The 12,589-nt window shown below is 35.7% G+C and overlaps 1 protein-coding gene across 1 annotated transcript in view; it reads right to left on the reverse strand.

Moving 5' to 3' along the window:
• Positions 1–322: 322 nt before the first annotated feature.
• Positions 323–12,589, reverse strand: part of ERP44 (endoplasmic reticulum protein 44) — a 63,849-nt gene continuing 51,582 nt past the window's right edge. Inside the window, exons 11-12 of the mRNA XM_016225019.2 lie at positions 5,698–5,800; positions 323–3,892 (exon numbers count right to left, since the gene is read on the reverse strand). Coding sequence (XP_016080505.1) covers positions 3,791–3,892; positions 5,698–5,800 — 205 coding nt within the window. The 3' untranslated portion in view covers positions 323–3,790. The remainder of the gene's footprint in view (positions 3,893–5,697; positions 5,801–12,589) is intronic.

Consider the following 12,589-nt stretch of genomic DNA (forward strand, 5'->3'; position numbering starts at 1 on the left):
AGGGGAGGGGAGAGGAAAGGGGGCATTTTAGAAAAGCAATTTGTAAGCTGCAGTTTTCCTCTCCTAGTGACACAAAAACCTATTGCCTAATGGCAAGCTAGCCCTTCCCCAGTGTGTTCTGCAAGAGGGAGCTGTGACATTTCAACTAAAGGCAGGTTTGAGTTATTAGCACATGGATTCATGTAGCTTCCCATCCTGATTCAATTTATCTGAAAAACGAAACTGGAAGAGCTTGTGACTCCGGTTTATCTGTATTCTACGTAAAATGTTCCCAGTATGGTATTTATGACAAATTGAATTAGTAAAATCTCAAATATAGAAATATTTTATAAATATAGTTTTATTACTTGGAAGTACATACAAAAATTCAAACACAGCTTAAAAAAAAACAGTTGCCAAGCAAAGGTCTTATCCAACCTGTTTTAGTGAACACATAAAAGTTATAATGAGCGTAAAACAATTTAGGTCCTGAAACACCTTATTGTCCTCAAGGTCTTTAAATATTGGACTTAAAAACTGATTTTTGTTTTATTCTTTACAGCTATTGAAATATTTTCCCTAAATATAAACTACTAACATCTCAGTTTGGTTCATGAGATTTTCATTTAGAAAAATAGGTAAAACCATTTACTATATTATTTTGAAAACTGAAATACTCTATGTCCATTTCTAACCTTCTGTCACCTTAGGTCCTCCATGGTTTCTCAAAAGTTCCCAGTAGTTGCTAACAGAGAAAGCACCTGCAACTTCCAGCAGCTCTCTGGAATACTGAAGTTTGGGCCTAAGAGCCCTGAAATTATTTAATATTTTTTTGTTTTGTTTTGTCATTTTATTTGTGGCCAGCCAGACTATTATCTCTTTGAGAAAAAACAAAAATTCACTTAATTCTGCTTTTCCTGATTGTTAATCCATGACATTGCTTTATCCATTCTTTTTGCTGCTTTTTTCCCCCATGCCTTCTTGGCAACTTCAGTATTTTCTGCAAATTTAAGTTCATCCTGAGCTTTAACATATCAAAGTCATACATTTCACTCTCATTTTGGCCTTTATGATGCCAGTTTTTCCTTCTTTCGTACATGATTTTTGACAACTTGACTTCATCAGAGAGCTCTCTTTGAGATGCTTTAGATAGATGCCCAATCTCTAAATGTTCAGAATTTCATCCTTTTATGGCCCCCTCACTACTGGACCAATTTTTGAAAAACTGGAAAGGGGCCAGCTTCTAGTTCTGGTTTTACACTCAGCTGTGTTCTTCAGTATAGTCTTTCATTCCCTTTTCAAAGCTGAGGAGCCTGTGGCTCAGTGTAGACTGGATAAAATGAGAAGACTTCCACCAGTAATACTCCGATTCATGGTTCAGACAGGAAGAAGTCTAAATTGTGAGTTCTAGGTTTCTGAAGTTGTCTTTATACATCCAGCTGATGACAAGTCTCTATGGAGCCTACATCTTTGCCACCTCTCGTATCTGTTCCTCTCCATCTCTGCTGTCACTGTCTTAGTTCTGGTCATTGTGTCTCCTCTGCTGGACTCATTTTAATATACCTAGACCTGCTGCCATAGTATTCTTTCTCAGAATTAAATATGAACATACTTCTCTGCTTAAAATCTGTTGATGGATCTCTGTTGCCTATAAGGTACAGTACAAGGCCCTGCAGAATCAGCTAGCATTTCCCTAGCCACAGGCCTCCTCCCACCCACCACATACTAGCTCTGTGACAAGAATTTATTTTCAATAATGCATTTTGCTATTTCACACTTAAGCTTGTTAATGAGTTTTTATAAAATTGTCACAAATTCCTGGTGGGTACTGAGTCTTCCAGGGATACAAAAAGTTCCCAAGGTCATTTTACATCCCATTCATTCAATAAACATTTTGATGATGACTGCTAGTGTCTAGAAATACTGGATATTGGAGATACGGACATAAAACTCAATATCCTTGCCCTCAGTGGCTTGTCTAGAAAAGACAATGGTAGTGGCACTAAGTCCAAATATGTGTGAATGGTAAATAATGAGCCTCTCAAATCCACTCACTTTTTTAACAGCCACTCGATTATCTTAGATCACATTGAACACGTGCTCCTTGAGGCCTTTCTACATTAAACGCTCTCAAGCCAGGGCTCTGAAACCCAATACTTGAGTGTTATCTTTTATTATTTTTAAAAGACAATTATAAGATTACAAATTATTCCAGTTAATTGTATGTGCTATTTGTGGTTTTGTGTACTAGTTTGTTGAATATTTGTGAATTTTCATTCTGACCACCTCAGATTTGGTTCATCCTCTAACTTGAAGACTACAAATCTAACTTCAAAGTTATTAATTAAATGCAATGAAGGTCCAACCATTAGGAAGCTCTGTCCTGCTTTTCTGGTTAATCTGGTAAAATATACTAAACATGCCCCTTATCACTTTATTAGTAACATTTATTATTTCGAACAAAATGATAAGTCATGCATAACTAAGACTTCTAGGCTGATTTTTTAAAATAACAATCATTAAATATCCATTATAAATATTCACTTTATTTTGAAAGAATTGGAAGATGTTACATATATTACATACTACATATAATGGCACATGTCAGCCTTTTAAGCTTAAAAAGAATCTTTCCCCAAACTGGGATTGACTTAGACTCCAAATATAAAATGACTCTTGGCCTATAGCACCAACCCAGGCCCAGAGGAAAGCCAGTTTTTAACCTGTCTGTCCTCTGGCATTGGGCTTCCTGATATGACTGAGGGTCCTCTCCCTCTGGTTTTGTTCCCTGGCAGTACTGAGGCCTGGCACAGGGATCCAACTGACTGTACACTGCAGGCCTGGAAATCAGAGAATCTAGAGGGGGTAGGGTCCTCTGACAATTTCACAATGGAAAAAAGCTAAAAACATATGTACCTATTGTCTTTGATCTATACAAGTAATAACAAGACTACAAGATAGGAGGTTAGAATTCTTTTTGAAGTTCAATTTTTGTGCTGGTTTTTCTCTTTGGAAATCAAAGTGTCATGATAGGAGCAGCCTTAAAAGTGATATAGTTCAATACTGGTAACCTGCTCCACTAGTATTTTCCTTTCCAAGATTTAGGTATAATTCAAAGTTTTAAATATCATCCATATGCCACTTTGTTAGACAAACACATAGAAATTTAATAACACCTTTCATTTTCTTTTTCCTAATGCACAAGGAGAATTCCTGCCAAATGTTCTGGCTTATGGCTCTCCTCCTCTTCAAGTTATACATTAAGAATCCAAGATATACCCCTGTGGAATTTTCATAAGCAGTATCCAACCAATTAGTAAAACACAGTACACAGTGTGAAAATTTTAATTTATTCCCCTCCCAAGTATCCAGAGTATGTGCTCCCTTAGCTTTGAGAAATGTGATAATGAAAATACCAACAGAATTGATCATATGTAAAGAGCAAAAAAGCACGAAGTACACAGGAAACATCCCTAAGTCCTCTGTGACCTAGTAGTGCAAGTTAATGGTATGTTTCTGGCAATGTCACCTTTCACTTAATTTATAAAAATTTTACAGGACAGATTTAAAGCAGATAGGCCTCAGATTCTTGTTGTCTTTTTATTTTTTAACCCTAAAAGATTTTTTAAAAGAGGCTATATTAAGTGACAATGCATTCTGAGTCGGGGGAGAAAAAAATTAAAAACCCAAAACTTCTTTCAGTTTATTCAAAATAAAAATACACATAGAATTATGAAAATATAGGTTTACTATTTCCACCACGTAAGTTGATGCTGCTGTTTGAAAGGCTTTCAAATTGTTTTTCAAGTTTTTAAAGCTCATCTCGATCTCTCAATAAAGTATACCTATATTCGCTGGGTGCTAGTTTCTGGAAGGAGCTCTCAGGGGGACTACTTGCTACATCTTGGCCATCCTATAAGAGAAAGAATAAAACATTCTTATATCAATATATTTTATGGAGTTATAATATTTCAATAAGAACATTAAATGAGTGGTAGTTGCCCTATAATTATTTGCTTAATAATCAATAAAAGATAGCTACTGTATGCCAAAGACGAGTTAAGTTTGAAATCTTCCTTTCCCCATTTCATATGCCTTTACTCAGATTCTCCAGGGCAGGGCTGCCACAGAGCCACTGAGAATGGATCTGTTGACAGTTCCTGTGGTAAAAGGAAACAAAATACCTGACACCTGGGCACTTTCCTAGAACATTCTATAGAGCCAGCACAACTCTTGACTAGGGCCTGAACCCCTCCTTCTTACAAATGACTGCTAAGAGAATTAAAGGCACCTATTCTGTAGCCAGAATTACAATTACCTTGATGCCAGAAATGATCAAAACTGAATTAACATAAGGAGGAAAACAAACATTTCAGTACTGCAAGAAATTAATTTCTGCATTATTTTACTTGGACACAAACAGCAGATAAAAATACACAGTAGAACTATAAGAGTGACTTCCAAGAATTTCTAAGAAAAGGTAGTACAGTCTATACTTTATTTCCACACTGTAAGCTCTTCAAGAGCAAACATGATTGTCATTCTTTTAATAACCCTTATAGTTAGCATAGGCACATAGTACATATATTACATCCTATATCTATTGGCACATTCCCATTATAATGGCAAACAATGTGCCCACAAATTTCCCATATGACTTTGTCACGATCCACTTCCCCAATATATTCTTAATTTATTTTTTGTTGAGATATATGTTTGGTTTAATTTAGCTGAAATTATATTACTATAAACAAACATGTATTTGGTGCCATTAGTACACAAAGATGAATAAATAAAATACAAGGAATTCAACTGTCTAGTAAAGAAGTTGAAACAAATTAGGATAATACAATAATGATAAACTATATATTTTCTTAATCTGATGAAAATAATCACTTTTGGGTTATTGCCAACAATCTGCCTGCTTCTATAGTTGCTTAATTATCAAAGAAAAATCTGACCTCAGATTTCAAGGAAAAAAGCATGTTATCAGGTTCTTAAAAGGAACTCCTGACTCTCAACTTATTGTGACTCAAAGTAAAGAGAAATTCACTTAGTCTTTATTTTTCTTTTATATGTGGAGTTCTTTGGGCAAAACAGAGGGTTGAAATTTTGGCCATATGAAATAGAGTTTGATATATATCATCTTCCTTCTTGGTATAGTGAGGGATATAAATCAATAATCAAAATGCAAATTTAGGGATGTTTAACAAAGCAGGAATATAAAAATAGTAAAATTCTCAGTTAAAAAAATACATGTCTGTATATGTATGAATATATCTCAAATACAAAATGTCAAGCATTCTAAATCTCATATGGAATGGAAAGCTGCATTAAACCTTAAGTTTTGAGCATTATGAATACTGTATTGGTGAGGGGGCTCTTAGGATGGTTTAGCAAGAAGACCAAATCACTCTTTTCTTCATAGTGAGGTCAGTCTTCCAGCCACAAAGGACAGCCCCAACAACTGATGGAACCCACTGATTTCACTGGCCTATCTGCTTCCATCTCCTGTCTCCTATTTGAAGCCAACTGTCTTTATCCCTTTCATAGCCATATTCCACAGAAGGCATACTCAGACCAAAAAATTATATTGTAACAGTCTTGCAACTTTTCTGAGGGTCAAAATCTTTAAAAATTAATTTTAAGAGGAACATAGTTTGCATAGTTTGCGTATTATGTTGAAAAAGAGCTCCCAGTGAAAAATAAGAGTGCTACCTGTCCTTGGGCTGTGTCAGTTGGGTCAGGACCATGATGGAATTCTCTGTGAAGTTTTCCAGAATGTAAGTCAAGTACAAACTGCTTGAGTCTTCCAGGAGTTCTAAAACCAAAGTCAAATAAAAATTTAGCTTAAGCTGTTAAAATGGACTTATCTCTATTTTACCAATCTAACATAATTTTTTAAAAATTTTCCTTATAATGCCATCATCCTACCATAACTATTACAGGCCAAGTACATGTCAAACATTTTTATACAGTTGTAACCTTATCTAGATAATCAGTTTTGTGCTCTAATTCCTGAACTTGTTACACAGAAAATTTTCTATGCTTATCATTTTCATAGATGCATCAGTCTTGTCAAGCTGCTGTCATAAAACTTACAACATAACTGTCCCTTATTGTTGGGCATTTATATATTTTCCTGAATTAATGTAACTAAAAACACTTAAGTTCTACAAAATCACACTGAAAATAACAGGGCTCAAGTCAAAAACAGTATTACCCACTTAAAACTATGTAGCTTTATCACCAGAGTCCTACAAAAAGCCTAGAACAAAAATATTAGCACTGTTTAGCCTCCACCAGCATTTAAGCCTGTGTCAGCCAGATGATCCTTGGTGGCCTTAACCTGGAACTTGTAAGTCCTCCTTAGAGGCAGGTCCTTGAGGGCATTCATGGTCAGTAGAACCAGTTTTATCAAATAATCTAAGGCAGGGTGTAGCTTTTTCACGTGTTTTTCTTAAACATGGGGGTATTTCTTAACTTTTTTAACCACAGGGGCAGCTTCACTGGATAGCTTAACACTGTGAAAGGCAAAAGCACTTCTCAAGGCCATGAAACTGGTGGGGTTTTTTTGTGGGTTTTTTTAGGTCATCACACACCACTAAGGCATTCTCTTCAATGGTGGATATGCTTTTTCTTTGATGGCTTCAAAACATTCTGAGGGGAAAAAACATGAACCAATACAACTCATTGTATATGACATCATTCCCCTAACTACCAATCAGGGTATACACAAATTTGCAGTACAGAGACATGCTTTGTAGCAAAACTGACCATTATAAAGCCTATGGTAAAATTGGTTTCATTATACGTCGTTTTTGCTTTAAGTTACAGTTCCCAAGAACCTACTGATGACTTTAAGTTACAACTTACATATCAGCCCTTTTTTTGGTAATTATTTCCTTGAGTTGTAGCCAATAAGGTAGAAGCATTGAATTAAAGAACTTTTGACAAAGCGTGGGCAAATTATACATACAAAACATCAGCCAGTTTTTGCTGCTACTTGTCTATCTGTTTATTCTTTGAAATCCTGACAGCACCTTTGTCTTTTTTATTAAAATTTGCTTTGCCAATTTGATAAGTAAAAGACACCTGCATTTTAATTTCCATTTTTTCAGAAATTAAGCATTTTTCCATTGTTGGTTTTAATTTATGTTTCTTCTCACATGAATTGTCTTCTACTGAGACTGTGATATTTAAAAAATTCATTATATATATATTTAAATAGAAACCCTTTGTTTTTCATATCTGTTAAAAGAATTAAAATACTGGTGGACAAACACTTAATTCCTTCAGTAGAACTGACTGATTTTTTAAATCATTTTTTGGTAGCAAAGAATAGCTGGCTGGTGTTGTTATTACCAGTTTCTTTTTCTTTTTATCCTTTCCTGAGGCCCTGAAAGTGCTGTTTCTTCCCTTCAATAACTCCCACAGAGATGTACTAACCAATAACTTCATTGTACACCCATTTTGGCTCCCCACTAGCTCCAATGCAACAGAGAACAGCAGGTGCCAAATGCACAGTTTACAAATACAAATGACTGTCAGGTAGCTGTATTGACAGAATGCCTCTGAAAGGTTCTCTGGTGCTGAAGCAACTGCATATGCACCAGAGACAAACACTGAGAGATCGATTTAAACTTAATCTGACATCATCTACTGTCACCCACAGCAAAGTACTAAAATATAACCATTCAATGCAAAGAATTGCAAATGATTTACAATGTTTAAGATAAAGCTCCTGTTTGTTATTTTATAAGGTCCAAAGATGATCACAACCAATACAGTGTGAATTGCTTCTGCTAGTCAAGAAATGCTTTATAATTAAATCTTAAAAGTAACAAATTCTTAGAGAACACTCAAAATAGATTTTTTCCTAATTTGAGTTTTTTCGCCTTGTCAACAGATGAGAAGAAAGAATTGTGAGCAAAAGACAAAGACAAGGGAGATAGGATGTATCTGAATTGATGTGGTAGAGAAACAGGCTACAAAAGAGCTCTTATCTAGCTTGTGGGCAGAAACTATCCATTATTAAGTAACAATCAGTGAATCAACAATATATTGTCAGGAAAAACAGACAACATAGTTATCTGCTGAAAAGGAAAATAAACGGACCCTTGCCATAATAAATTCAATTGTTTTTTTCACACTTTAGGGTAAATTTTTCTAATTAGAACACCTAGGTGTTTCCCATCCTCCAAACACTTTTTCATTTGTTTACAATCTTTATTTTTAGGTGATGCAAAATTTACACACAGTTAAGTGTATCATTAAACGAGCTTAGAGAACTGCGTGCAAGGTATTTTTACCATTTAAAAATATTTACATACAGTAGAAATCATTTTTTTAGGTTTATAGTTCTATGAGTTTTAACATATGCATATAAGTGTCTTGTTACCACCTCCACAAACAGGACACAGAATAATTCCTGCACCCATTTTTTAGTCAGACCCTCCTCTTCTCCCTAACTCCTGCCAACCACTGATCTGTTCTCTATAACTCTCTGGCTTGTGGATTTATGGGTGATTTTTAATTTACACTCTGGTACTTTATTAACTTTCAGAACTATCTACAAAGAACATAAATTTCTTATAATCAGAGAGATAAAAGAGCAAATGATATGCAACACACAGACACACAGTAGACCTAATTTTTGCCTGGTTCCTGATTAAGGGGAAAATATTAGTCTTTCACCACTAAATATGGCATTAGCTATAGGTTCTTTAGAAATATCCTTTATCAGATTGAGGAAATTTCCATATATTCCTAGTTCCCAGTTTGCTAAGCATTTTTGTCATGAACGGACGTTAAATTATGTCAAATGCTTCTGCATGGATTACAGCAATCAGCAGTTTTTCTTGCTTATTCATTAATATGCTGAATTACATGGGCTGATTTTTGAATGTTGAACCAGCCTTGCATGCTTAGGATAAAGTCCACTTAGTTGTGATATATTATTCTTTTATTATATATTTCTGGATTCAGTTTCCTAATGCTGTGTACCACTTTTAACTTATACAATAATGTAGTACAAACTCATTTAATGTATTACAGTGTAAAAAAAAGGTTTTGCCATTTAAGTTACTTAATCTCTTCAAGCTTCAGCTTTCTAATATGTAAAATGAGAACTGCTTTATTTAACTTAATTGTAGTTTTTACATAGATTTTTATTTGAATCCAAATATTTTATTGCAGAACCATAGCTAGCCTTATAATAGCACTTACCAAGTATCAGATACTGTTCTAAGAGCTATAGATACAAACATTCACTTAATGCTCACAACAACCCTATGAAACAGACACTATTATTATTCCTATTTTACAGATGAGGGACTGAAGCTTGGTGTCTTTTGCTGGAAGGACCAAATAAGGTAAAATATACTGGGATGATTTGTAAAATACATAGTACTTATAAGTAGGTAATCAATGTCAATTGTATATAAGTACATTACTTGAGAATAAAAACGGTGTTTAAGGACTCAGGCCACTCACTGTATTGCCTAGTGGCTGAGAGGAAAGACATACTCAGAAAACCAAAACTACAGAGATGAATCGGAGAGGTGGGGAACAACAGGGCAAACAGATAGTGGGTAAACATTAGGATACATTCCAGATGTGCAGATATATATATTCAAAGTAGTCAAACACTTAAACTTATAATAAGCAGATCAAACTAAAAGCAAATCAGAACATTTACTGAACATCTGATGCTGTCACAAAGCAGTTGATATAGGGAGAGAAATAAAAACTAATTAAATAAAATTTGCCTTTTAAGAAACTTTCTCAGTATAACACTTTTTTTCCACTGAAGAAAAGTCTTATTTGGGTAAAAAAATAAAGGCCCCCCTAGGTAATGATGAACAAAACCAGATTCTCAGAGTTAAAAGGGACCTTAATGATGATCTGATTAAAAATTCTTTTCTACCTTTCCCTCCCAGTTCTTTATCATTCCATCCAATTCCTGGTTTGCTCCCCTAAGGTCAAGGAGGCAGGCTGATGAGGGAGACGCCCGCCTCCTACTTCCTGTTCTGCCCTGCCCCTTTCTTCTCCTCAGTCAGCTGCCGCCAACTTTCCAAAACTGCCTACTTTCAGGAATTATGATCATAGTTTTCAGTGATTTAAAGATTTGGGATAAATTACTGTTTAAGAACTCTTGGGCAAAGGTACAGATGGGAGGGTGTTCACTGGCCACAATCTTTTAGGATGTAAGTTTCTCTTCAAAGTCCTTCAACAGTCTGAAACCACACCCAGTCATTTACTCTCTTCTCTCAGGGCTGTGGAGCATTTCCTAGACCTGTGCCTAGGTGCTCTTAGGTTCTGCAATTACCCTCCATTCTTTCCCTATCTCCACAGAGAATCTGTTCCCTTACATGGCAAGAAACCAATCTGTGACTTAGTTTCGGGTACTCGTAAGTACTGTCTCTTCAAACACCTTTCACATTCATACTTATACTGCTTTTTATATGTACTGAAATGTAACTTTTGGGGGATCAAGTGTTATGAGCTCAGGACTCTAGGGTTCAATATACTCTGACATACATCCTAAACCTGCTAGTAATTAGTTATATGGCCTTATTGGTTATGTTACCTCCCTCAGCCTCAGTTTCCCCAGAAAGGAAGAGGCAGAAAGCATACTGGTAGTACACCGTCCCCGCCAATGCCTACCTCTGGCATGGGAAGAGACTGCACCATAAACCTGCTTTCTCTCTTCTTACCACAACCTTACTTCCTCCATATGACCCCAGAAATGCTGAGGTCCTAAGTAAAAGTAATAGTAATTATAGTAATATATGGAAACTGCTTATCATTTAAGCCTTAATTGCCATGCAGCACAATAACAATTATGCAAGCCATAAAATGTGTCAGATTCACTTTGCTGCATGTGTTATTTGATTTTTAACACTAACGTCTATTCACATAGGCTCAGTTTGTAGTTCATATAGCATGTGCCTCCTTACAGTTAAAAAATATTAGTGGGAACAGTGCCTAGAAGGGGAAATCAGGCACCTAAAGGGGAAATTAAAGAAGTAATTTGTTTCAAAGAGCTTCAAATGTAGTCACTTCTCTTATCTCCCTCCTTGCTGATAGGACTAATGACTTGCAGGATGGGAGAGGAACATTTCCCATTTCCAGATTTCTCTGGAGACTCTTCCTGGCTCAGTTTCTTTTTGTACCAAGGCATAGGTACAGTGCTGCCAGCCGATGGATGGGGAGGGGGCTGGGTCATGTGGTAAAGAATACAACCATTTTGTAGTATGGCTTCTCTGACAGACACCAAAATGGAATCAGAAGTGCTAAAGTGTTTTAAATCTGATTTCAGAACTGGAGGAGAAAACTTAAGATGGCCACGATGGAATTCCTCACAGGTTTCCCTGGATGTACAACAACATTCCTGGGAATAAAAACCAAAGTTCAGCATATTCAGGGTGGGGCAAAAGAAGGTCTATAGTTGTTCATATGGAAAATAATACAATATTTAATAAATAATAATACAAGAATAAACTCTGTGTTTCGAATACTCACAAATGTAAACGTACTTTCACCCCACCCTGTAATTTGGTTACTGATCAGTAAACTTTAATGCTGCTGCCAGAATTATTTAGGTAATTCACTCACTCAAGCATCATCTACTGGTTATCATCAACTCTCCTGGATTACTGAACAGTCTCCTAGATTCTACTTTAACCCTCTAATCTATTCTCGTTTGCATCCTGAATTATCTTTAAAAAACAATCCCCTCACTAAAGCTCTCCATTGGCTCTTCATAGTCTTCAAGACAATGTCAGACTTCTGTAACCAGGCTGTCATGAGCGAGCCTTTCATTACTTCCCTTGACCTCGTCTCTCCTCCTCTCATCCACGCACATTCAGCCAACAGACTTGGTATTTGTTTCTGCCAATGTGCCCTTTCTCTAAGCCCTGATTCCTTCTCACCTTCATGTTAAACTTCTACAGAACTGTAGGACTTACCTTAGGCATTCACATCTCCAGAAATCTTGGATCAGGCACCTCTCTGCTGAACTCTCTAAGAGCATTTATCACATCAGAAAACAACTGCCTGTTACCCTACTTCCTTTCTCTCCTTGGTTGGGAGTTCTTTGAGGGCAGGGATCTAGTCTTAGTAAACTAAAAGACTGGTTTATGTTACACAGTGACTGCCATATAGAAGATGTGGGTAAATATTTAATGAGTTAATAGGCTAAATGGTATTGTTTTAAGTGTAGGTAAAGTTAAAACAATGTTTGTTAGTACTTTGGCTTAGAACACATTAATTTTCACAGCAATCTCATTGGGTAGGCTGTACCATCAATAATATTTTAAATGTAAAGGAACAAGACAGAGAAGTTAAGTGATTTGCCCAAGGTAGGACTCAATTCTGGGTATCCTATATGTTAGGACTGAGAATCTTCTATCAAACAGCCATATCTCTACTGAAATATTTAGAAGTGAGCAATATAATCCATTCCGCAATATGACTTCAAATCATCCTCTAAATGTGCAATTTAATCTTTGGACATAAAAAGGGTAAATGAATTTTTAAAAGAAAATATCTAATTTGAATTAATACCACAGTCTTGCTTAAATTTTTCATATATGAAGAAAAATCT

Source organism: Miniopterus natalensis, chromosome 12 (genome assembly GCF_054644295.1).
Source record: "Miniopterus natalensis isolate mMinNat1 chromosome 12, mMinNat1.hap1, whole genome shotgun sequence".
Taxonomy (NCBI): Eukaryota; Metazoa; Chordata; class Mammalia; order Chiroptera; family Miniopteridae; genus Miniopterus; species Miniopterus natalensis.